The sequence below is a fragment of the Hyla sarda genome, unplaced genomic scaffold, assembly GCF_029499605.1.
Source record: "Hyla sarda isolate aHylSar1 unplaced genomic scaffold, aHylSar1.hap1 scaffold_38, whole genome shotgun sequence".
Lineage (NCBI taxonomy): Eukaryota > Metazoa > Chordata > Amphibia > Anura > Hylidae > Hyla > Hyla sarda.
The window spans coordinates 630,746-657,743 of record NW_026610399.1 but is presented as its reverse complement, the minus strand read 5'-3'; the positions used below and the strand labels follow the sequence as shown (position 1 = coordinate 657,743).

At 48.4% G+C, this 26,998-nt stretch overlaps 4 protein-coding genes across 4 annotated transcripts in view; 1 reads left to right on the top strand and 3 right to left on the bottom strand.

Moving 5' to 3' along the window:
* Positions 1–18,945, bottom strand: part of LOC130332630 (uncharacterized) — a 45,407-nt gene extending 26,462 nt beyond the window's left edge. The window contains exons 1-3 of the mRNA XM_056553799.1: positions 18,541–18,945; positions 18,004–18,069; positions 15,154–15,512 (exon numbers count right to left, since the gene is read on the bottom strand). Coding sequence (XP_056409774.1) covers positions 15,154–15,512; positions 18,004–18,069; positions 18,541–18,945 — 830 coding nt within the window. The remainder of the gene's footprint in view (positions 1–15,153; positions 15,513–18,003; positions 18,070–18,540) is intronic.
* On the bottom strand, positions 15,000–15,545 carry LOC130332625 (histone H2B 1.1). Its single transcript, XM_056553794.1, has one exon. The coding sequence runs from the start codon at positions 15,528–15,530 to the stop codon at positions 15,150–15,152; it is 381 nt and encodes a 126-aa protein (XP_056409769.1). The 5' UTR covers positions 15,531–15,545; the 3' UTR covers positions 15,000–15,149.
* On the top strand, positions 15,867–16,259 carry LOC130332624 (histone H2A type 1-like). Its single transcript, XM_056553793.1, has one exon. It carries the CDS (start codon positions 15,867–15,869, stop codon positions 16,257–16,259), a length of 393 nt encoding a protein of 130 aa, XP_056409768.1.
* Positions 18,946–19,766: 821 nt separating the features above from the next.
* LOC130332622 (histone H1B-like) lies at positions 19,767–20,449 on the bottom strand. The gene has a single exon (XM_056553792.1). It carries the CDS (start codon positions 20,436–20,438, stop codon positions 19,785–19,787), a length of 654 nt encoding a protein of 217 aa, XP_056409767.1. The 5' UTR covers positions 20,439–20,449; the 3' UTR covers positions 19,767–19,784.
* Positions 20,450–26,998: the final 6,549 nt, after the last annotated feature.

Here is a 26,998-nt window from a genome sequence, read left to right as displayed (position 1 = left end):
CCTATCCACAGTCTCCTCATCACCTCATACACCACCACACAGCCCCCCCCCAGTACCCCATCCTCAGTCTCCTCATCCCCTCATATAACACCACCCAGCCCCCCATACTGCATCCTCAGTCTCCTCATCACCTCATACACCACAACCCAGCCCCCCTGCACCCCATCCTCATTCTCCTCATACACCACCACCCAGCCCCCTGTACCCTATCCTCAGTCTCCTCATCACCTCATACACCACCACCCAACCCCCCGTACCCTATCCTCAGTCTCCTCATCACCTCATACACCACCACCCAGCCCCCCCCGTACCCTATCCTCAGTCTCCTCATCACCTGATACACCATCACCCAGCCCCCCCCGTACCCTATCCTCAGTCTCCTCATCACCTGATACATTACCACTCAGTACCCCATCCTCAGTCTCCTCATCACCTCATACACCGCCACCCCTCCCCCGTTACCTATCCTTAGTCTTCACCTTAGTCTTCTCTCTTGACCTCATAAATCACAACCCAGCCAACCCGTACCCTATCCTCAGTCTCCTCATCACCTCACAGTGGCGTTGCGACCCGGGTGCGGGGGATGCGGCCCGCACCGGGTGACACCAACCTATTGGGTTTAAGATGCTCCGCAGCACCCACCCCCCCCTCCCCAGCTACACCGGCACCCCCCATCTGTGCCCGACCGGCCTCCCATCCGTCAGCACCACCCCCCCCGCGGCCTTCACCTGCGCTGTGTGTGCGGGTGCGCCCGTCCGTCAGCAACCCCCCCCCCCCTTTCACCTGCACTGTGCACCCGTCCGTCATCACACCCCCCCCCCTCACCTTCACCAGCACTGTGCCCGGCCTCCGCTCCCACGTCTGCGCCATATCCTGACGTCACACCGCATGGCCGTGCAGGAGGACATCAGTTACGTAACTCGCAGGGCGCCCGGTGAGAAGGAGCGCTGCCCTGGATGGGTAAGTGTGTGTGTCTCTCCCTATCTATGTTTGTGTCTGTGTGTGTGTGACTGTGTGTATGTGACTCTGTGACTCTGTGTGTGTGTGTCTGTGTCTGTGTGTGTGAATGTGTGTTTTTTTGTGTGACTCTCTGAGTGTGTGTGTGTGTCTCTCTGTGTTGTATGTGTTTTTTGTGTGTGTGTGTGTGGGGGGGGTTTAAACCAGTGATCTAATGTGGGGAGACTTTGACCCATTGTGGGGAACCTGCAAGGGCACCTGCGGCCTAATGTGGGGAAACTACTACCAAATGTGGGGAGTCTATGCTACCTTATGTGGTGAATCTGTGCTACCAAATGTGGGGAGTCTATGCTACCTTATGTGGGGAGTCTATGCTACCTTATGTGGGGAATCTGTGCTACCAAATGTGGGGAATCTATGCTACCTAATGTGGGGAATCTGTGCTACCTAATGTGGGGAATCTGTGCTACCTAATGTGGGGGAACTGGCACCTACCTAATGTGGGGGAACTGGTACCAAATGTGGGGAATCTATGCTGCCTAATGTGGGGAAACTGCTACCTACCTAATGTGGGGGGAACTGCTACCTACCTAATGTGGGGGAACTGCTGCCTACCTAATGCTCCCCCCTGGCAGTAGCACCCTCATCATCCACCAGCAACACCCCCCCCCCCCCAGCAGTAGCACCTCCATCAGCAGATCCTGATGGTGGATGATGGTGGTGATCCTGCCGATGGATGATGGGGGATACTGCCAGGGGGGATGGCCAGTAGCACCCTCATCATCCTCCAGCAACACCCCCCCCCCCCCAGTAGTAGCACCCCCATCATCCACTAGCAACACCACCAATACCCCCCTCCCGTGGTAATAGCATCAGCTAACGGATGTTGAGGGGTGTTACTGCGGTTGTGGTATTATATTCAGAGGGTGCACTGTATGGCAACATTATATTCAGAGGTCACAGTGGGTGGTAGTATTATATTCATGGGGCGCAGTGTGATAGTATTATATTCAGAGGGTACAGTGTGTGGTAGTATTATATTCAGAGGGTGCAGTGGGTGGTAGTATTATATTCATGGGGTACAGTGTGTGGTAGAATTATATTCAGAGGGTACAGTGTGTGGTAGAATTATATTCAGAGGGTACAGTGTGTGGTAGTATTATATTCAGAGGGCGCAGTGTGTGGTAGTATTATATTCATGGGGTTCAGTGTGTGGTAGTATTATATTCAGAGGGTACAGTGTGTGGTAGTATTATATTCATGGGGTGCAGTGTGTGGTAGTATTATATTCAGAGGGCGCAGTTTTTGGTAGTATTATATTCAGAGGGCGCAGTTTGTGGTAGTATTATTAGAGATGAGCGAACTTACAGTAAATTTGATTAATCACGAACTTCTCGGCTCGGCAGTTGAGGACTTATCCTGCATAAATTATTTCAGCCTTCAGGTGCTCCAGTGGGCTGAAAAAGGTGGATACATTCCTAGGAAAGAGTCTCCTAGGACTGTATCCACCTTTTCCAGCCCACAGGAGCACCTGAAAGCTGAACTCATTTATGCAGGGAAAGTCATCAACTGCCGAGCCGAGAAGTTTGTGACGAGTTGAATTTACTGTAGTTCGCTCATCTCTAAGTGTTATATTCAGAGGGCGCAGTGGGTGGTAGAATTATATTCAGAGGGTACAGTATGTGGTAGTATTATATTCAGTGGGTACAGTGTGTGGCAGTATTATATTCAGAGTGTACAGTATGTGTTGGTATTATATTCAGAATGTACAGTGTTTGGTAGTATTATATTCAGTGGGTATGGAAGGTTTATAATCAGAGAGTATAGTGTATAGTAGTATTATATTTAGAGGATACAGTGTCTGGCAGGTTTATATTAATAATTGTTTTCATATAGAGAATGAGAATGCCCTGACATAGTGAGGAGACGTCTGGGCCTCACATTCTGCAGAGAGAAGTTTTAGCTGGACCAGGCGGTATGTACCATCTGAATTAGATAAGGGAAGACTATAGAGAAGACGTCACCTGTAGTCACTGATATCATTGTACATTCTCCTCTTTATGTCCTATCAGAGCTGAAGTCACTTGTCAGTTCTACAGTTATGGTGAGTGAAACTACAGCTCCCAGCATAACCTCACCACTGCTCACAGGGGTACTCTACTGGAAAACATATATATTTTTTTTAATCAACTGGTGCTACAAAGTTAAACAGATTTGTAAATTACTTCAATTTAAAAATCTTAATCCTTCCAGTACTTATTAGCTGCTGTATAAGCGATTCACAGGAAGTTATTTTCTTTTTTAAATTTATTCTCTGTCTGACCACAGTGCTCTGTGCTGACACCTTTGTCCTTGTCAAGAACTGTTCATAGTAGGAGCAAATCCCCATAGCAAACCTATCCTGCTCTGGACAGTTCCTGACATGGACAGAGGTGTCAGCAAATAGCACTGTGGTCAGACTGGAAAGAACTACGCAACTTCCTGTGCAGCATACACCAGCTTATAAGTACTGTAAGTATTAAGATTTTAAATAGAAGTAATTTAAAAATCTGTTTTACTTTTATATCAACTGGTGCCAGAAAGTAAATGTTTTCCAGTGGAGTACCCCTTTAAGTAATTCTGGGAGCTGTATATTTAAATGGTGAAAACGTCTTTAACACTTTCCCATTCTGCGGCAACTGGTATATCTGATTATTATGTAGGCAGTACACAACGCTTTTTAAAAAAACGTATACAGGAGCACATTCGAGCTGCAGTCAATCCGCACCATGTGAACGCCTCCACGGTCTCTAGACATTTTCGGGACGTCCACGGTGGCGATGTCTCTGACATGATTATCTGTGGCATCAAATGTGTTCGCAAACATTTGAGAGGAGGAGATCGGGTTAGAACCCTACGAAACAGAGAGACCTTTTGGATACATAATCTCCAGACCACTCATCCTAGTGGCCTGAATCTTAGAAATGATTTGATTCTCCATTACTAATTGATTCCATTTTTTAGGGCATTATCTATATTGTGCGGTTTTTCCTTGCGGTTTTTCTATGTTTAGTTTTTTCTTTATAATTATTTTTTTTTGTCTTATGTTTTGTTTATTTTCATGAACATAGGATATACATTGTTCCATTATTGCATTTTGTGTGGAATTTTATGTGCAACAATATCTTATTATTACTTACAGGTTTTACCTTTAAGTGTTTGTCAGGGTTAATCTGTCGAGGTAACCGAGTGGGTTAATTATTATGGACTTGGTTCAGCAGACTCCTCCCTTCCTCGGACAGATGCCCGTATATAACCTGTCTTTGTAGTGATTTTACAATGTGCTGAGACAAAGGGTGCATACCCGAAATGCGTCCACGCTGCTCATTGGTTGTTTGTTACCTGGCTGAGTCCTGCTTGCATGCGGTTTTATGGGATCTGAATAAACAGAATTTTTCATCGTACCACTGGCTACCTATTTCTGTTCTATCGATTTGTAAATTACTTCAATTTAAAAATCTTAATCCTTCCAGTACTTATTAGCTGCTGTATAAGCGATTCACGGGAAGTTCTTTTCTTTTTTTAATTTATTCTCTGTCTGACCACAGTGCTCTGTGCTGACACCTTTGTCCATGTCAAGAACTGTCCATAGTAGGAGCAAATCCCCATAGCAAACCTATCCTGCTCTGAACAGTTCCTGACATGGACAGAGGTGTCAGCAAATAGCACTGTGGTCAGACTGGAAAGAACTACACAACTTCCTGTGGAGCATACACCAGCTTATAAGTACTGTAAGTAGTAAGATTTTAAATAAAATAATTTAAAAATCTGTTTTACTTTTGTATCAACTGGTGCCAGAAAGTTAATGTTTTCCAGTGGAGTACCCCTTTAAGTAATTCTGGGAGCTGTATATTTAAATGGTGAAAAAGTCTTTAACACTTTTCCATTATGTGACAACTGGTATATCTGATTATTATACTGGAATTTCTCACAATGCGCTACAACAGTGGTGTCTGTCACAACAGGCTAAAAACTTACTGGGGAGAGGAGGAGGTATGGGGGTGACATCATTTTCTACCACACCGGTTGACACCAACCCTAGCAACGCCACTGTCACCTCATACACCACCACCCAGCCCCCCCCCACAGTACCCCATCCTCAGTCTCCTCATCACCTTATACACCACCACCCAGCACCCCCCAGTACCCTATCCTCAGTCTCCTCATCACCTCAAACACCACCTCCCAGCCCCCCCATACCACATCCTCAGTCTCCTCATCACCTCATACACCTTAACCGAGCCCCCCTGTACCCATCCTCATTTTCCTCAGACATCACCACCTAGCCCCCCCCCCCATAACCTATCCTCAGTCTCCTCATCTCCTCATACACCACCACCCAGCCCCCCCGTAACCTATCCTCAGTCTCCTCATCACCTCATACACCACAATCCAGTCCCCCCTGCACTCCTTCCTCAGTCTCTTCATCAACTCATACACCGCCACCCAGCCCCCAGTACCCCATCCTTAGTCTCCTCATCACCTCATGCACCACCACCCAGTCCCCCCCTACCCCATCCTCAGTCTCCTCATCATCTCGTACACCACCACCCAGCCCCCCCTGCACCCCATCCTCAGTCTCCTCATACACCACAATCCAGTCCCCCCTACACCCCATCCTCAGTCTCCTCTTCACCTAATACATCACCACCCAGCCCCCTCATACCCCATCCTCAGTCTCCTCATCACCTTAAACACCACCTGCCAGCCCCCCCCTCGTACCCCATCCTCAGTCTCCTCATACACCGCCACGCAGCCCCCCAGTACCCTATCCTCAATCTCCTCATCACCACATACACCACCACCCAACCCCCCTTCACCCTATCCTCAGTCTCCTCATCACCTCATACACCGCCACGCAGCCCCCCAGTACCCTATCCTCAGTCTCCTCATCACCACATACACCACCACCCAACCCCCCTTCACCCTATCCTCAGTCTCCTCATCACCTCATACACCGCCACCCAGCCCACCCCATACCCCATCCTCATTCTCATCATACACCACCTCCCAGCCCACCCTGTACCCCATCCTCAGTCTCCTCATCACATCACACACCGCCACCAAGCCCCCCGTACCCTATCCTTAGTCTCCACATCACCTCATACGCCACCACCCAACCCCCCTGCACCCAATTCTCAGTCTCCTCATACACCACCACCCAGCCCCCCCTGCACCCCATCCTCAGTCTCTTCATCACCTCATACACCGCTACCCAGCCCCCCTTGCACCCCATCCTCATTCTCATCATACACCACCTCCCAGCCCCCTCTGTACCCCATCCTCAGTCTCCTCATCACCTCATACACTGCCACCAAACCCCCCTTACCCTATCCTTAGTCTCCTCATCACCTCCTACATCACCACCCAGCCCCCGTACCCTATCCTCAGTCTCCTCTTCACCTCATACACCACCACCCAGCCCCCCCTGCACCCCATTCTCATTCTCATCATAAACCAATACCCAGCCCCCCCATACCCCATCCTCAGTCTCCTCATACACCACCACCCATCCCCCATCCATACCGCATGCTCAGTTTCCTCATACACCACCATCCAGCCCCCCACACCCCATCCTCAGTCTCCTCATCACCTCATACACCGCCACCCAGCCCCCCGTACCCCATCCTCAATCTCCTCATACACCGCCCCCCAGTACCCTATCCTCAGTCTCCTCATCACCTCATGCACAACCACCCAGTACCCCCCGTACCCCATCCTCATTCTCCTCATCATCTCGTACACCCCCACCCAGCCCCCCCTGCACCCCATCCTCAGTCTCCTAATACACCACAATCCAGTCCCCCCTGCACCCCATCCTCAGTCTCTTCATCAACTCATACACCGACACCCAGCCCCCCTAGTACACCATCATCAGTCTTCTCCACCTCATACACTACCACCCAGCCCCCCCTGCACCCCATCATCAGTCTCCTCATACATCACCACCCAGCCCCCCGTGCACCCCATCATCAGTCTCCTCTTCACCTCATACACCACCACCCAGCCCCCCCATACCCCATCCTCAGTCTCCTCATCACCTCATACACCACTACCCAGCACCCCCCAGTACCCCATCCTCAGTCTCCTCATCACCTCAAACACCACCTCCCAGCCCCCCCTCGTACCCCATCCTCAGTCTCCTCATACACCGCCACGCAGCCCCCCAGTACCCTATCCTCAGTCTCCTCATCACCACATACACCACCACCCAACCCCCCTTCACCCTATCCTCAGTCTCCTCATCACCTCATACACCGCCACCCAGCCCACCCCGTACCCCATCCTCATTCTCATCATACACCACATCCCAGCCCACCTCGTACCCCATCCTCAGTCTCCTCATCACATCATACACCGCCACCAAGCCCCTCGTACCCTATCCTTAGTCTCCTCATCACCTCATACATCACAACCCAGCCCCCCGTACCCTATCCTCAGTCTCCTCATCACCTCATACACCACCATCCAACCCCCCTGCACCCAATTAACAGTCTCCTCATACACCACCACCCAGCCCCCCCTGCACTCCATCCTCAGTCTCTTCATCACCTCATACACCGCCACCCAGCCCCCCTTGCGCCCAATCCTCAGTCTCATCGTACACCACAAACCCAGCCCCACCTGCACCCCATCCTCATTCTCATCATATACCACCTCCCAGCCCACCCTGTACCCCATCCTCAGTCTCCTCATCACCTCATTCACTGCCACCAAACCCCCCTTACCCTATCCTTAGTCTCCTCATCACCTCAAACATAACCACCCAGCCCCCATACCCTATCCTCAGTCTCCTCTTCATCTTATATACCACCACCCAGCCCCCCCTGCACCCCATTCTCATTCTCATCATAAACCACCACCCAGCCCCCCGTACCCCATCCTCAGTCTCCTCAAACACCGCCACCCAGCCCGCAGTACCCCATCCTCAGTCTCCTCATCACCTCACACACCATCACCCAGCCCCCCATACCCCATCCTCAGTCTCCTTATCACCTCATACACCGCCACCCAGCCCCCCCCGTACCTCATCCCCCATCCTCAGTCTCCTCATACACCGCCACCCAGCCCCCAGTACCCCATCCTCAGTCTCCTCATCACCTCATGCACCACCACCCAGTCCCCCCGTACCCCATCCTCAGTCTCCTCATCATCTCGTACACCCCCACCCAGCCCCCCCAGTACCCTATCCTCAGTCTCCTTCTCATCACCTCATACACTGCCATCGAGTCCAACCCCCCCCCAGCACCCCATCCTCAGTCAATCCCCCGAGCACACCATCCTCAGTCTCCTCATTGTTAGGTACCCCCACTATCTGTGGTCTCCTCATCAACCACCCCCCCGACTCATCAATGAATAACCCCCACAGCCCCAGTCTCCTCATCAGTCAGTCAATCAATCAGGCCCCCCTCCCCCCGCCCTCTTTCTCCTCATCAATCACCCCATCCTCAGACTCCTCATCAATGAATAGAACAAACACACAATGTCCTCATGAGTTTATCACCCCCAGACCCCAGCACCCCCCTCCGGCAGCCTGTCACATGTCTCCTCACCTTCTCACTGCAGCGATGTGGGACGGGCGGCTGCACCTGCCTCTGCATGGTATCGATAACACAGGGCCAGAGGCAGGGATGCATCAGGGGCTTTGTGCTGATGTGCGTGCGTGCCGGTGGGGAGCACGTCTACTCCCATCAGCCCCAGCCCCTGTGGGCCACCCTGGCTATGGGGCCCGGTCGCGATTGTGACCCCTGTGACCTCCATAGCTATGCCACTGCCTCTATATGACCTATGTGATGAATATGATCTATTTGGTATGTGATCTATATGATGCAGGGGTGGCGGTTGTTCTGTCTTCTCAGTGGCATCTGGCACAGGAGGTTACATGTTCCATGCTGCTGGCAGACTTGTTGTCTTAGGTGTGATGACGGATCCTACTGTGCTGAATACTCTCTCTGATTCTACACTTGAGGGTGGATAAAATATCCCTGGTTGTTGTCAGATTTATCCCAGTGTTAAAATGCACACTAAGGTATCGGAACACACAATGGGCTTTTTCCAAGCGTTTCCAGAAATTAAATAACCTATAATAGACTGACACAAGAAAGTGTCCACAAAATGCTTTATTATTTACAAAAATGATTAAATACAGCAAAATGAGAGCACTCCCATTTTAAAATGGCCCACCCCTAAAAAAACACCAACCCCAAAAACACAAGATGGGGTGCACATATTGGAATATTCCCAGAGACAACGATCAAACAACAGTGTCACATCTCCCTCATAGTGCACGCCATTATGCCATATGATTTACAAACAGTATTAGTTACCTGTTATTGACATGCTGAGGAATGAGAGAGTACACCCCACCACCACCTCAATACGTGTTCTGAATATTTGTCAGGAAGTGGGGGTGGGTGCAACTGCCTGCCTTATAGGGGTACTCCACTGGAAAACATTTTCTTTTAAATAAATTGATGTCAGAAAGTTATACAGATTTGTAAATTACTTCTATTAAAAAAATCTTAACCCTTCCAGTGCTTATCAGCTGTTGTATACTACAGAGGAAGTTTTTTTTTCTTTTTGAATTTCCTTTCTGTCTGTCCACAGTGCTCTATGCTGACACCTCTGTCTATTTTAGGAACTGTTCAGAGCAGGAGAAAATCCCCATGGCAAATCTCTCCTGCTCTGGAAAGTTCCAGAAATTGATAGATGTTTCAGCAGAGAGCACTGTGGTCAGACAGAAAAGAAATTCAAAAATAAAAACTTCCTTTGGAGCATTCAGCAGCTGATAAGTACTGGAAGGATTAATATATTTTAATAGAAGCAATTTACAAATCTGTTTAAATACATTTTATTTTAAATCGACAGGTGTCAGAAAGTTAAAGGGTTACTCCACTGCTAGACATCTTATCCCCTATCCCAGCAACGGGACCCCCTTGATCTTCCGCTGCACCTGGCATTCAAAACAAATGCTGGTTTCTTGCGGCAGTGGTGGTTATGTCATGGTTATGCCCCTCGTGAATTCACGACACACACCCCTTTCATAGACATGAATAGAGTGGGTGTGATGTCACCAGGGGGTGTGGCCATGATGTCACAATCACGGCCTCCATCTTTGAGTGATCTAAGAAAAACTTGCTACACTATTACTATACACCACTAGAGGGATCACTGGGTCAACATGATATAATATGATATAAAGACATAATATGATATGTAAGGAACATGGGGTGGGGGGATTTATCAAATTATTTGGTCTTTTTTTTGTTTACTTTTGTCGCAAATTACCAGGCGCAGTCACTTTTTGCATTTTTTGGTGCGATAAACCTAATTGGTCAGAAACCAAAGTCTTGTATTTCAGTTGAATATTTAGTCAGGAAGGTGCAGTGGTAACAAATTCACTATCTGCAACTTTTCTAAAAGTCACAAATTTTGAGGGCAAAAGGCTTTGAAGAGTCGGAAACCTAAGTAAGCCTGGACCACACTTAAAATATCGTAGAGTCACATCTTTTTTTTTCTATTTGAGCAATAGTTATCAAACACCTTGCGACAAAAACACTTCACAAGAGTTGATCAATATCCCCAATGATATCCATCTTTTACATGGATCATATGAATTAGTAAATATTTACAATCATAATATTTAATATATTCATGATCAATAACTAGTGGATGCATCAATAGTGAGCAATTAAATAATTTAATTCATAATTAGATTGTATGGGTATTAATGTAATCATGGATTTAATTTAAAAAAAACTAAACAAAACACTATAAATCCACAGCCCCTGCCCCACAGCTCCAAGGAGATCACATAATTCAGGATCTGGGAGATGGAAAATCTGTAACTCCACATCCTAATATACAAACCCTTCTATATTGCATCACTTTATTATAATGTTTTGTTATATCAAGCACAATACAGATGTATTTATTTGTTCCTGATCCCCTTAGGACACTTATACACCCTGTTTATTCTATACCAGATATAATAACACAGCACAATAATTTCAGCTGCTCTTATAAGTCTTAGTCACCATCCATAGTTGTATCTATTTGCGCCTCTGTAACTTGTATCAGCACCTGGGAAATACAAATACTTGTTACTATTTGGTAACATGTAAAGATTAGAATACAAAGCTCTCACCACCAGGTGTCGCTATTGTAACACAATGTATCTGATCTGTATAAACTGTAACTGTAAGGATTTATACTGCTGTGATAGACGATCTCTATGGATAGATGTGATTTAAGGAAGTTATGATTTACCCAAATTTGGGGGTACATTTAACTCTTTCGATAGCTGGTTTTGCACATGGTGTTTTATCCATCCTGAGAATTATTGGGCTTATTTGTTTGTATGGTATTTTAATACCAATGCAGCCCCGAATGGAGTCTGATTATAGGGGGCGCTGTACTGCACAGTAAAGATTTAGGGGTAGTGACCGCTGACCGTGATTGGGATATGAAGGGGGAAAGCAAAGAGCAGACATAAGGAGGACACTGAAGGGTTAACTGTGTGGGCGGAGATATTAGCCCCGATACTGGAGGTTCATTGGTTGATCACCGGAGATCATGTGATTGTGATATTCCCGATCTTCGGCTGATCGTTTTCCCGCTCTCTCCCCTTCTATCATATAACACGTGGGGTCAGGCTCTCGGACGATTATTCTCGGTCACTCTCATTGCACATATCGGGGCTCCATATAATGTCGTACAATGTGTGCAGGGTCTTGGTGCCCGGGGGGTGAGCAGTCCTGTAGACCTGGTAATGCTGCCCGAGTGATCGATCCATTCACAAGAATCGTTCTGCCATCTGCTGCTCCCCGCACACACATTATACACCTGACAGATTATTGTGCTGCTATTGATCCTCTCCCATGTGTGTAACATACAGCTCACACACCTGCCCGATCACCATTCCCGCTCGGTACAATGACGACTGCTCTTCTCTACAATGTTGGGGAGAATCGCGGTAAGAAAAGAAAAAAAACTGATTATTTAGAATCGGAAAATGCAGCAAATGTTTCGTAATGGGCGGGATATTCAAAACCTTCTCGTCTCGTGTTCAGCCAATCAATGAAAAGGGGAGGGGTCAGGAATGTAAATTTGGTTAAAAGAAACGCCCCCGGATGATGTCATATTTGTTACAGTTCTCTGTCTGGTCCGCTCCTGTGCTATATAATCAGGACTCGGCCGCACTCAGTATTCTGCAGTCTACTCGCTACATAGAGAAGATGTCTGGACGCGGTAAAGGAGGGAAAGGTCTCGGTAAGGGCGGAGCCAAGCGGCACAGGAAGGTGCTCCGGGATAACATCCAGGGCATCACCAAGCCTGCCATCCGCCGTCTAGCTCGCAGGGGAGGCGTGAAGCGCATCTCCGGCCTCATCTATGAAGAGACTCGCGGTGTCCTGAAGGTTTTCCTGGAGAACGTCATCCGTGACGCCGTCACCTACACCGAGCACGCCAAGAGGAAGACCGTCACCGCTATGGACGTGGTGTACGCCCTCAAGCGCCAGGGCCGCACTCTCTACGGCTTCGGAGGTTAATTCTGCTTCTACTCGGCTCCATCTCATCAACCCAAAGGCTCTTCTCAGAGCCGCCCACATGTTCTATGGAAAGGCTACAATTCCTTGTGTCTTCTGTACTGAGAGGTTGTGTGATCGGTGTTTTGCTCTTGTGGTTGCGGTGTTTTTTTTTCCCTTTTCTGCCATAATCTCTGCACCTGATCAGTCTATCGGTGTTTCCCTCTATCTGCTCCGGGGGATCTCCTCTGAATGTTCTGACTACTGCCCTCATCTTCCTCCGTGATTCTAGTTACTGTTACAATCTACACTCATCTTCTCCAGATTACATTACTTCCCTCCCCACCATATCAGTCATTACCTCCCTAAAGAGTCCGTGTTATAGAAGATGCAGATCTCCTGATAATATCCGGGTAACAATTATCTATATCCCGCTATCTGGACAAATAAGCCTTCACTCTATAACACCTGTAGGTTAATGGAGCTGTTCACACCCAAGTATATTGTATATATATTCCGCCTGTTCTCATAAGCAGAATCCCGGGATTGTTCTCTGCAGTTAACCCTCTCAGTGCTGAGTTCAGTTACTATAGTGATGTAGATCGTGTCCTCTGCAGTGTAATGCGCCTGTGTGATCGGTGCTGCTGGCTTCAGTCTCCCGACACCTGTGACCGTAATTGGTGCAGAGGACACTGAAGGGTTAACTCTAGGCGGAGTTATAGACACGAATGTTCGCTCATTGGATGATCACCGCAGTTGACTATTTTGAAATCCCCGCTCTTCTTCTGGTCGTTTCTCCCTTTGTCTCGTCCTCTTCCCTGTACACGTGACTACATTCCTCTGGTTTCTGTAAATAGGAAGAAAAAGGCGGCGGAGGGGAAACTGTTAGGGGCCGATCAGGGGGATTCTATTGAGGCCTTTGCGGTAGAAGGAGAGAGGACACTATGTCCGGGGCTGACATCACAATGGTGGGTGTATACGGGGTCTTCCCTGCAGAGTATATAGAGGAGCCGCGTCCCTGTCCTATTCCAGACCTGATACCGATCACATCCTGCACCCTCCCCCAGCAGCCTGACACCTTCTCCTGAAGAGGAGGCGGCGGGGAAAGTATTTTTGATACATTTTATTGTTCTATGTATTAAATTACTGGAAAAGATCGCCCAGTGTGAACACTGATCGTGCGGTTGTTTTACAATCTATTTTACCTGTCAGCGATCACCGTGTATTTAAACCTGATGAAGTCTTAGTGGGGGGAGAGATTCCAGGGCCCGTCATTGATGAAATCCTTCCCGATCTGGATATAACGCGTGTCCGTGTGAATATAGCGTTAACTATAGAAAAGCCTTGGATGAATCTTCTGAAATTAAAATATGATAACAAAAAAATCAAGATGGAACATAATACCAATAAAACGAGGAAAGATGCAAAAAAAGAAAATAAAACATTGATCATGAAGCATAAAAGTAGTCACAGGGCTAGTAGTATTATTGGTTACAATAGATAATAATCTAAACCACTGAAATGCGTCTGGTTACCCCCATCTATGTCACCACACAACTGGAAAATCATTTGCGCAAAAAACAAGCGCTAGATTGTGACAACTTTCAATCATTAACTCTTTAGCGAGGACTCTACTCCAGTATTATCACTGGGAACATCCAGACCGCACCTGGACACCACCGATCTCTCCCCTTCAGGCTTCCATGCACGGCCGGTTTATTCACAAGCTGAGACCGAGACAGCGGGAGGGTGATCGGTGTATGAGTGGGAGCGCTGTGCGGTTATCTACACCAGACTTTTACTTATAATTCATGACTAGAATTAATTTCCAAAGATTATAACCAACGGCAGCTGTGCGAGCATTGCGCATAGGATTAGGATCTTTATTGGTGGCATACACGAGAATGAGGGGGATCTCTCCATTGTTATCGGGTCTGGAAGAAGCGGGAAATTCAAACCCTGAACGTCCTGTGATCAGCCAATGTGTGAGTGTGGAAAGGGGCATTAATAAATTATCATTGACCCATCGGGATTTATATAGAATTAATGCTGCCTATGAGCGGAGAAATACCCTGATACTGTGGTGTCCTCCCTGCTGTGTAGAGTCGGGCTCGGGTCCTTTGTCATTTCATTGTAGTAAACATGCCGCTAAAGGGTTAACAATCAGCCGTGCGCGCGGTCCCGATTACAATGGAGAGATCTCCCCGAGATGTAGAGGCTGATTCTGTGGCTGACTACTACCCTCATCCTCCTTGTTTCTCTATTGTCCCCTCCCAGTCAGTGCACAAAGATTATAGCAGCAGGATGAGTGTCTCATAATAAACCCCAGCGATTCCGATCAATAGATTCCCCGATCAGTGAATGAGAATTTATTGATCGTGGAGAGACGACGTGTGGGCACAGGAGAATATACACCCTGCAGTCAGGGAGAACCGCAGCCGCCGCTCTGATCTCACCCGATCCCGGAGCAGAATATATATAGTATCAATAGACTGTACTGACAGAATAGCGGCCACATAGACAGAAGAGAATACGGGGAATACAGACAGGAGAAGCTCCAGCTCTATTATAGACAATGTGGGTGGCTCTTAGAAGAGCCTTTGGGGTGACAGCAGGAGGCGGAGCAGGTTACTTGGCGCTGGTGTACTTGGTGACGGCCTTGGTGCCCTCGGACACGGCGTGCTTGGCCAGCTCTCCAGGCAGCAGCAGGCGCACGGCGGTCTGGATCTCCCGGGAGGTGATGGTGGAGCGCTTGTTGTAGTGAGCCAGGCGGGAGGCTTCCCCTGCGATGCGCTCGAAGATATCATTCACAAAGGAGTTCATGATGCCCATGGCCTTGGAGGAGATGCCGGTGTCAGGGTGGACCTGCTTGAGCACCTTGTACACGTAGATGGCATAGCTTTCCTTCCTGGTCTTCCTTCGCTTCTTGCCGTCCTTCTTCTGAGTCTTGGTCACGGCTTTCTTGGAGCCTTTCTTGGGCGCTGGAGCAGACTTGGCGGGATCAGGCATGATGATCAGTCACAATACTTCTTCACTAGAACAGAGAGAGAATAATGATGCTTCCTCCTCCCACCGCAGCCGTATTTATAGGCAGCCCATGCAAATGAGAAATGCTGTCTGCTCGCTGTTCTACTGGAGGAGCAAATCATGTGACCTGTGGGAGCGTCCTAAACCACGCCCTGGGAATTATTTATTGGTCAAGTCTCGTCACCATTGGCCGGATTCAAATCTACCCAATCACAGGAGCCGGAGGGCGGAGCTGAAACCTATAAAAGGCAGCAGAAGGAAAATAATAGTTACATCTCGGAGAAGATTCTCTTGAACATTTGGGATTCACTTACCATTATGTCTGGACGCGGCAAACAAGGAGGGAAGGTTCGGGCTAAGGCAAAGACCCGCTCATCCCGGGCAGGACTTCAGTTCCCCGTCGGTCGTGTGCACAGGCTTCTCCGCAAAGGGAACTATGCCGAGAGGGTGGGCGCCGGTGCTCCCGTGTACCTGGCCGCTGTGCTGGAGTATTTAACCGCTGAGATCCTGGAATTGGCCGGTAATGCCGCCCGGGACAACAAGAAGACCCGCATCATCCCCCGTCACCTGCAGTTGGCCGTGCGCAATGACGAGGAGCTGAACAAGCTGCTGGGAGGGGTGACCATCGCCCAGGGAGGCGTCCTCCCCAACATCCAGGCCGTGCTGCTGCCCAAAAAGACCGAGAGCAGCAAAGCGGCAAAGAACAAGTGATCACCGCTTATCCCAGACCCATCCTGAACACCAAAGGCTCTTCTAAGAGCCACCCACATTGTCTACTACAGAGCTGGCACCGCTGATCTCGGGTGTGAAAGGGATTTGAGCTGCTATATTTTTCTTACGTAGGACTACGTGTGGGTTGTGCCGAATGTAGTTGGTATCTGAGGGTTAATTCTCTTGTAATGAGTACATTTTCTTAAGTGACCGCAGTGTAGAGATGGCGCCCCCTATACTGTAACCTCCTGAACACATCGGATCTCCAGCCGATCAGGGGTCAGCGCTTCTCCATCGCTGGTTACATATAGATCCCGGCACTCGCTGTATACAGTGCCCGGGAATTATCGCCCCAGAGCCGGCCGGTCCTGACACCTTATTACATGGAGACAATGAGCGCTTTGTATCCGACTATAGAACTGTTATGTTCCCGCTCATTCTACAGTTATCGCTGTAGAATGAAAATGTTGACTAAATAAAAATATAAATGACACAAATATAATTAAGAATAAAACGAGGGAAGTTGTAGTAAACTAGATATTCTCAGCTGGGTCGCTCGGAGTACAATAACATTGATCATGAAACATAATAGTCATCTCAGAGCCCTTTAGATACTAGGATTATTGGTTAAAATAGATAGTAATCACATAAAAACATAAAATAGTTAACCCATTAATGCACTAGTAAAACAGACAGATCGGTGAAGTGAAGGAAATTCTGAGTTGTTATAAAGAGTAACAATCCCGCTAGATGTAACGAATGAGACTAGAAACACTTTGTTACTAAGAAAATGTCTCAATATTCATTCCAATAAAGAAACATAAAACACCATTTGAATAGTTTTGGTTGGACACGATGTATGATATCGCACTGTGTGTATGCTACCAATGAAAATGTGAGTCCTATGCGCAATATTCGTAAATTAGAGTCCTGAACTAATAGTAAAAGGCCGGTGTACACTCACCGCTCACCCTCCTGCTGTCCCGGCTCAGCTTGTGAATAAATCGGCCTGAGGGGGAGAGATCGGTGGTGTCTATTTTAAACAATAATATTAGTAACCACAGGGTCCTGAGATTACTTTTGATTCATGATAAATGGTGTGTGTGTATATATGTGTATTTTATTTTTTTCCCCTGTAACTTTCCTCCTTTTATTCTGATCAATTTAATTGTTCCTTTTGCTCCATTTTTTTCCTTCCATTATTAGTCTCCCATTCTCTATCCCTTCCCTCCCAGGAGGCTGAGATTCTCGGACACTTATTCGGATAGAGAACACCGAAGGTCTAGGAGATTATTTACTATTAATAGATTAGTCCTGAGCTTTTCTATTAGCGCTATATTCACACGGACACGCGTTATATTCAGATCGGGAAGGATTTCATCAATGACGGGCCCGGAAATCTCTTCCCCCAATAAGACTTCATCAGGTCTAAATACACTGTGATCGCTGACAGGTAAAATAGATTGTAAAACAACCGCACGGTCAGTGTTCACACTGGGCGATCTCTTGCAGCAGAGTGACATAATATCGGAATGTATTACATTAAATCACTACAAACTAACAATGTATAAAATACAGGATAGCTTTCCCCGCCGCATTCTCAGCAGTGTCCGGCTGCAGGGTGTGATCGGTATCAGGTCTGGAATAGGACAGGGACGCGGCTCCTCTATATACTCTGCAGGGAAGACCCCGTATACACCCACCATTGTGATGTCAGCCCCGGACACAGCGTCCTCTCTCCTACCGCATCAGCCTCACTAGAATCCCCCTGATCGGCACCAACAGTTTCCCCTCCGCAGCCTTTTTCTTCCTATTTACAGAAACCAGAGGAATGTAGTCACGTGTACAGGGAAGAGGACGAGACAAAGGGAGAAACGACCAGAAGAAGAGCGGGGATTTCAAAATAGTCAACTGCGGTGATCATCCAATGAGCGAACATTCGGGTCTATAACTCCGCCTAGAGTTAACCCTTTAGTGCCCGCTCGTTTCCCCTCTATGCACCAATTACGATCCCAAGTGTCGGGAGACAGAAGCCAGCAGCACCGATCACACACAGGCGCATTACACTGCAGAGGACACGATCTTCATCACTATAGTAACTGAACATAACTCAGCACTGAGGGTTAAAGGCAGAGAACAATCCCGGGATCCTGCTTATGAAAACAGGCGGAGTATAGGAGCAGAACAATGGAGAGGATAAGGAATCAGCTCGTTCTATAGATAATTTGGTGGCTCTGAAAAGAGCCTTTGTGTTGTATGCGGGTCTCGGGCAGATCTAAGCTCGCTCCCCACGGATCCTGCGGGCCAGCTGGATGTCTTTGGGCATGATGGTGACTCTCTTGGCATGGATGGCGCACAGATTGGTGTCCTCAAAGAGTCCCACCAGATAAGCCTCGCTGGCCTCCTGCAGGGCCATGACCGCCGAGCTCTGGAAGCGAAGATCGGTCTTGAAGTCCTGGGCGATCTCCCTCACCAGGCGCTGGAAGGGGAGCTTCCGGATCAGCAGCTCAGTGGACTTCTGGTAGCGGCGGATCTCACGGAGAGCCACTGTACCTGGACGGTAGCGGTGAGGCTTCTTCACCCCGCCAGTGGCGGGAGCGCTCTTCCTGGCGGCCTTGGTAGCCAGCTGCTTGCGGGGAGCTTTCCCTCCGGTGGATTTACGAGCGGTCTGCTTGGTCCTGGCCATGATTCTACGTACACAGCGGAGAAGTGATGGGAAGAGAGGAAAGAGCGGAATATTTATACTCCTGGTCTCATCACCATTGGCTCATGTAAACCCCACCCCTGCATCCCATTGGCTGATTCTTACAACCAATGAGCCCGCCAAAATACATGTGACGTCAACAATTGTTCTTTGTTAGAAAGAGGCAGGACCCATCCTCGCCCTATTCGGCCCTTCCCCATTTCGGGTGTTCACACTGAATATAGGGGAGCGGCAGGCAATCAGACTCTATTCGGGACTGCATGACTTTATATAGTAATAAAACTATGCAGCAAACTAACCCTCAGGATGGGGGAAATAATATGTACACAACCTATTACCCAAAGGGTTACATTTATCCCCAAATATCTGGTATATTAATAATTTCCATATTCCCGTCTATCCTTAGGGCGTCATTTATCACAGCAGTGTAAATCCTTATAGTTTATACACAAGATCTACAATGTGTTACAATAGTGACACCTGGTGGAGAGATTTATAATCTTTTTGTTGCCGATTTGTAACAATATTTATATTTCCCCCAAGCGCTGACCCTACAAGTGTTACAGAAAGATACAACTATGGTTGGTTACAGAACAGACTCAGCTGAGTGTTCATAAGGGGATCTAGAACTAGTAAAGGCAGATGTATTGGGATTGATAAAATATAATAAAGTGATGATAATATAGAAGGGATTTATATCACTGTATTATATTCTTTATACATCCCGGTGTTACACGGGCGGTGATCATACAGCTCTGGTGGGAGGAGGTGGTGGCTCTGAAAAGAGCCTTTGAGGGATAAGTACAGGACGAGGCTCCCGATTATTTCTTAGCCGCGCTCTTCTTGGCTTTAGTCACCTTCTTTGCCGGGCTTTTGGCAGCTTTGGGTTTGGCCGCCTTCTTAGCAGGGCTCTTGGCAGCTTTGGGTTTGGCCGCCTTCTTAGCCGGGCTCTTGGTCACCTTCTTGGGGGCAGCCTTCGGCTTCTTGGGGCTCTTGGCCGCTGCAGGCTTCTTGGCTTTCTTCGGGCTCTTGGCCGCGCTCGGAGCCTTCTTTGGCTTCTTAGGGGATTTGGTTGATTTCTTAGCTGCTGCAGGTTTCTTGGCCGCAGCCGCCGGCTTCTTCTTGGCCTCCTTGTCCTTGGTCTCCTGCTGCTTCTTGTTGATCTTGAAGGATCCGGAGGCGCCGCTGCCTTTCACCTGGAGCAGGGTTCCCTTGGTCACCAGCCCCTTGATGGCCAGCTTCAGGCGGCCGTTGTTTCGGTCTACATCGTATCCTCCGGCAGCCAGAGCCTTCTTCAGGGCAGCCAGAGACACCCCACTGCGCTCCTTAGAGGCGGACACGGCTTTAACGAGCAGCTCGGACACGCTGGGACCGGAGGGTTTGTGGCTTTTCTTGGCAGCTGATTTCTTCGGCTGCTTCTTGGATTTTGCGGCCGGTTCGGCGGGAGGAGCAGCGACTGGTGCGGTTTCTGCCATCTTAGAACTCAAAAATATCGTGAACGATAAATGCTGAGACCGGAGCTGCTGGCGCCTCTTATATGTACAGCGGCTGCGCAATGATTGGCTGCTGAGATGTCACCGTCCGGAGCTGCTATTGGCTGACACAGAGCACAGGCCCCGCCCCATCCCGTCTGGACCCGGGCGAAGTTCCGCTACAACCTTGTGCTTCCCTGCCCGGGATAAAAGATCTTTAGCGGCTAGAACCGGACAGGCGAGCTCCCCTTCTCCGTGTCTTATTCCTCCCCAACATCCCCCCTAACAGTTTATACCCGGAGGTGGCGGAGGTGCCGGGAAGGAGCCGGGAGGAGGCCCCGGGATCTCCATCACAGTCTTCCCGATCTGCACATCACTGTGTATCCGGGAATATAAATCTGCTGCTGGGGATCGTTCCTTCTATTCCCGGCACCGGTCACCATCACACGGATCTTTACTACAACATCTACCGTCCAGGAAGCTGATTGCACGATGCGGAGACGGCCTGGAGCTGCTGAGAGCCCCGGAGGGTAACACAGGCGGCGCCTCCGCTCACTGCCAGCTCCCTGTCCTGATATATAGATATAATACGGACAACGTGTCCATTTACTGACCCGGAGATGATGGGGGGAGTTGTCCACAAGTAGATGTGATGACTGTTCTCTCCTTCATCTTCCTTACAGCTTCCCGACCCATAACACCCGCAGATGTCTCCTCATGTCTGCAGAGAGCACATGGCCCGGGTGCGGGGGGAGGAGGAGCAGGATTTGGACCTAGAGCTGGGGCTCCTACCCCTGGGGATATTCTCTCACATCCCGGCTGTGCAGGAGGTCAGGGGGAAGGGGATACAGATTCTCCATGATGGGGAATTATGTCATCTCCCTGTTGTTATTCTTTGTAATCTCCAACGTGTTTTGAAGCCACCGGGCAGGAGCTGTCACAGCTGATCCGGCTTCGGGGAGTGTTCGGGCCGGGAACTGAGGAAGGAGATGCCAGGTATAAGATCTGATCCGGTCCCCGACTGAAGCTCTGGAAGTAGAAGTGGTCGGGTCGGAGGATCGTGTCCGGGCTGCTCAGCGGTGAGAAAGGAGACAGTGATAGCGGGAACCGGCGAGGACAGAGCGGAGGGAGCGGAGAGCAGTGACGGGGTCAGAGGGGCTGAAGATGGAAGGAGAAGTGAGGAGAACAAAGAAGATTCTGAGAAATAAAGTCAGAATCCTGATCCAGATACAAGAGACTCCGTATTCTCTGTAGGATCCTTCCCCCTCACAGAATGTCTTCCATCCCCAGATCCCTCGTCTATTAAGTGATGACCCCGAGGATCCTATTGTGATTTCTCTCACAGATTATCTCCATTACAGGACCTGCTTGTACATTACCAGGATGACATCGGGGATTCTTATATTGGTTGTGTATATGGTCCTGATAACAGAGAACATTATACCTGGGAGAGAAAGCCCTATCCCGGCCGCTGTACTGATACTTCCATGTCATATTTGTATTCCACACAACAATTGTATAAAGCCAGCCCGCCTGCTGAATCCCAGCTCCTGTGCTCGGGAAAGGTGGAGAGCCGCACAGCAAGCATCAGACTGCCGACATCCAAGAGGAACTCCAGCCCGGGCGGACAATAAAACTCTTCTTCTTTATTATCTTCTAATTAATAATGTAATAAAATATTGTATTTACCTTATACAATGCACGGAATTATAATGTATCATATTAATATAAATGGTTTATATAGATAACAATGTGAATTCATACAGATGTAACAGGCTAAGTCCACAAACTAGACTCCACCCTACAGGTTCGAAACGGGATATAACACGGTATAAGTCTCTATAACCATAAATCCTCATGTCTCTGATAGAATGATGTCTTTTATACTTCCATTGTAAATGTGCAGAGAGAACGATGACGTCACGGCCCATGTACATTAGGGACATGTCACCTACTGTGTTACAGAATGTCCATGTCATGTATTATATAGATGACACCAGACCCACAGCCCATCCACAACGGGGAAACATTATAAAGTAATAAATTCTTTGTTTTGTGCAGTCTCTCCAGGACAAACACATCTTATTCACTCTTTATGATGGACTCCTGTCTGTTAGTTTCCACGTTGATACATTAGTTATTTATTCATTTGTTTATTCTTATTCATACATTGTTGTTACATTGTATACTTTTGTAACTCCCCTTCCTGCTCTCAACGAGACTTCTCAGGAGTATTAGGGGTTAATGAGCAGAGACTGTAATAGAGTAATGGGCAGTATAGAGCTTTATCTCCAAGACGTGTATGACGTCACTATAATGTTATATCGTCTATACATAATAATAGATAGGAATCCTCAATTCTGTAATAGATCCCAGAGATCATCACTGAATAGACGAGGGATCTGCGGATACAATACAGTCTGTGAAGGATCCCACAGAAAGTCCGGATCGTCTTATATCTGGATCAGGATTATTACTTTCCTTCTCAGAATCTTCTCCTTTGTTCTCTTCCCTTATTCTTCATCTTCAGCCCCTCTGACCCCCTCACTGCTCTCCGCTCCCTCCGCTGTCCTCGCCGGTTCCCGCTATCCCTGTCTCCTTTCTCCCGCTCTCTTCTCACCGCTGAGCAGCCCGGAGATCACCCGCCGACCCCACCAGTTCCACATCCAGAGCTTCAGTCGGATCATATCTTATACCTGCGGCATCTTCCTCCTCTCTTACCGACCGAACACTCCCCGGAGCCCGTGTATTTTCCTCCAGACAGCAGAGATCCTGAAGAGAAGGAAGCGCCATCATAGTCTGGTGTATTTGGGGAATCCTGTTGGGGTTTACTGGGGCAGAACAGGACAGGAGCGCAGATATACTGAGGAATTAGAGCCCAGGATGTAAGGGGAGGAGGCCGAGGGTTTACAGAAGTCTTGGGGCGCATTGCCAATCATACATATCATCAGGAGACACTTTGGACACTTTGACCTCTTAATTTTACCCCAAAACCTTTGAACCGATTATTAAAATGTAGCTTTTAAATACTCATTACATACACTGTAGTATAACCTGCGTTTTATATAAAACAAATTAAGAGTGGGTGAGAAATGTGTGTGTGTGTGTGTGTGTGTGTATATATATATATATATATATATATATATATATATATATATATATATATATATATATATATATATACACACACACACACACACACACACACACACACACACACACTACAATGCATATGCCTTTGTCCTAGATCCTCAAGAAGAGACACAAGCTCCCGGCTTGACTATATTCTCCATATTAGAGAAACTGGTATCGTGGTGTTCATATAACATCTAGTTGTATCTGTTTGCTACTCTGTAACAATTTTAGTGTCAGTTCTTGAGGAAATGTAAATACTTGTTACAATTTGGCAACATGCAAAGTTTAGAATACAAAGCTCTCACCACCAGGTGTCGCTATTGTAACACTCACTGCAACTGATTTGTATATCCTGAAACTGTAAGAATTTCGTGCAGTGACTAATAGAAAATATTTATTGGAAATTATTAATATTGATTAACCAGAAACATTGTGCTGATTTTAACCCTCTAATCTACTTAATAGGTTGTGGACATATGAAGTTACTAACCCATTCTGAGAATTACTGGGCATTTTGTTCGATCATGGGGGCGCTCTACTGTACTGCCCCATGTAAATGTATATAGAGATTGGAAATAGTGAAGCAGATAGAGCTCTGAGGAATTGTAGGCATAAAGGAGTCTGTATCCGAGGAGCGGGGAATCAGTGTGAATGCCCGAGACCCGGCATCGTGTCATACATGGGGGCGCTATCATCGCTGAGGATGGGCCCCGCCGCTTCAGAACAAAGATCCATCACAGATGTCTCATGTGTTTTGGCGGGCTCTAGTTTGTATGAATCAGCCAATGGGAAGAAGGGGTGTGGTTTACATGAGCCAATAAGGATGAGACCAGGAGTATAAATATTCTGCTCTTTCCTTTCTTCCCATCACATCTCCGCTGTGTACGTGTACAGAGGATCATGGCCAGGACCAAGCAGACCGCTCATATCCCGTCCCACCCCTGCCCCCCGTACCCCACCCCGGCCCACCCCTGCCCCGTCCTCCCCTGCCCGGGCACTTTCTCCTGCCCCCTGCCCCACCCAGCCTCCTTTCTCCCCTGGCCCAGCAGCACCAAACCCCCCTCCAACTGCTGGCACTCGCTCTTTGGAGGATTTTCCTGTGCTTCCTCCCCCAGGTACCATACAGAGAAAGAGGAAAGGACAATACATCAGATGAGTGTGGGGGGGGGGGCAGTCTGGCCGCGGACTGGTATGGCTGTGCGAGTCTGAGCGCTCCTGCCTCGCACCTCCTGAGCACCCTTTTATTCCCACTTTATCTCACCAGGAATGGTGAAAATTGGTCGTTATATACCTGGTGACCCACCTGCGATGCCCAAACAGAAAAGCCAAGCAGCCGTTACGACTTTCTTTGCTAAACGCACCGACAGGTCTCATGCTCACGCTCAAGATGGCGCCTGATCCCACCACACGCTGTAACCCTGAAGAAGAAGGAGGCCAGGACAGCGATTCGGAGGGCGGCGGAGTGGCGGCTATTACGCCAGCCTTCTTCAAATCATTCATGAAGAAGGCTCTAACACAAGCCCTGAAGCCAGTGAGAGCGGACCTGGCGGAAATCAAATCGGAGGTTCGGGCCATCGGCTTTCGCACGAAGGCCCTCGAGTCGGCATGCACAGAGCTCGCTACACACTCTGCTGCACTTGCCACCAGAACCGAAGCCATGGAGACGCATGTCAATAATGCCCTTACTTTGATCGAAGACCAGGAAAACCGCAGCAGGCGGAAAAATATTCGCTTCAAAGGACTTCCGGAATCCTGGGTGCCTGATGTGCTACCTAAAATTGTCCGTGAGATCTTTGCTGGATTGCTGGGGGACGAGCGCGCTGGCTCCATCGTCATAGAGTGCATTCACAGGGCCCTCCGGCTTCGGCCGAAGCCAGCTGAACCCCCCAGATATGTTATCTGTGGTCTCTTGTCATTTGTGGATACTGCTGCCATCTTACAAGCTGCGAGGGAAAAGAGACCCATCCACTACGGAGCAGATGAAATTTTCCTATATCAGGACATTGCTCCTACTACGCTGATGAAGAGACGTATCATGCGCCCCCTGCTCGAAAAACTCAGGGAGAAAAACCTGACGTACGCCTGGTTGTTCCCGTTCGGGCTTTCGGTTCTGAAAGGAGGGAAGATGATCACCATTAGGACATTAGGACCCCTGACGACCTGCGGAGCGCCTGGCGAGTCCTGGACATCGCCCCTGTTGAGGTACCATCGTGGATGCCGCTGTCAGATCATGTGCCGCTTCCGCAGCTGCCGAACTTGGGAGAGTGGAAGATGGTCGCTCGCTCCAAGTCTCCGAAGCAGAAGAAGACCCCGGTGAAGATGCCTGCCCCAGAGGGTTGAGATAAGTAACCCCTTCTGACTTTTTTGATGGCCCTTTTCTCCAGCCTATATGGATGGCTGACCGGTGACTTTTCCCGATTGATGCTGTAACTAGAACTCTCCTGTTATTTTGTTTTGCACACCTTGCCTCTGCGTGGGGGATTGAGAGAACTTTAGTGCCCGGGATTGCAGCGTAGATACGAGGACTTCACCCTGTCTCCGAATACCTGGTCTGCATTGCTTGAGATGCACCGGGCAGATCCCTGGCATGGGATGCCCTGGCATTCCGAGGAGCCACCGATGAAATCCCACGGACGGGTGACTGCTACTGATCCCTCCTTCATCTAGACCGAGACTTTCCTAGCCCTGAAATTCGACATGGTGACCTAGTTACTGTCTGGCCCTTTCACTGTTGGTGGCCGACAGAGCTTACTTTATCTCCCTTAGGTGTTATATCTGTACCTCTACTATTACTTCTATCCCCTATTCATTTCACTTTTCATCATCCATGCATCCCCGCACACGCTCCCTCCCTCTGAACTCCTGATTCCTCCCTACCCTACCCACCTGCACACTCTACTGCCACAGCCATATCCTCACTCTCTTGTGTCTATTTCAATGTTAGAGGGATGCTTACCCCTAATAAGAGAAACCACATACTTTCTGTAACTAAACGCCTCAACCCTATGATCTAATTCCTGCAGGAAACTCATTTTAAACAAGACAAAATCCCTAAACTCCCCAAAAAACCCTACTCCTGGTTCCACTCCTGCCATCCAGCCTCTGCGTCCAAGGGTGTTTCAATAGCCCTGCATAAAAAATTACCTGTGATAGTACTCCAGCAGCATTCTGACGCAAATGGGAGAGCGCTCTTTTTGAGGGTGCTGATCAACAACTCCAAATATACCTTGGTGAATATTTATGCGCCTAATCATGCACAAGTTTCTTGGCTGCTGGGCACCCTGGACGACCTGAGACTGTTTGCGGATGGTCCGATCATTCTGGGAGGTGACCTCAATGTTACTCTAATCCCTTCTTTAGATACCTCGGCCACAAGATCCACCATCTCAAATCGTGCTTTTGCTTGCTTGCGTGCTAAATTGTCTAAT

What these genes read in the sequence shown, in the direction of transcription:
- LOC130332625 (XM_056553794.1), bottom strand. Translation starts at nt 15,530, where the DNA reads ATGCCTGATCCCGCCAAGTCTGCTCCAGCGCCCAAGAAAGGCTCCAAG.
- LOC130332624 (XM_056553793.1), top strand. Translation starts at nt 15,867, where the DNA reads ATGTCTGGACGCGGCAAACAAGGAGGGAAGGTTCGGGCTAAGGCAAAG.
- LOC130332622 (XM_056553792.1), bottom strand. Translation starts at nt 20,438, where the DNA reads ATGGCAGAAACCGCACCAGTCGCTGCTCCTCCCGCCGAACCGGCCGCA.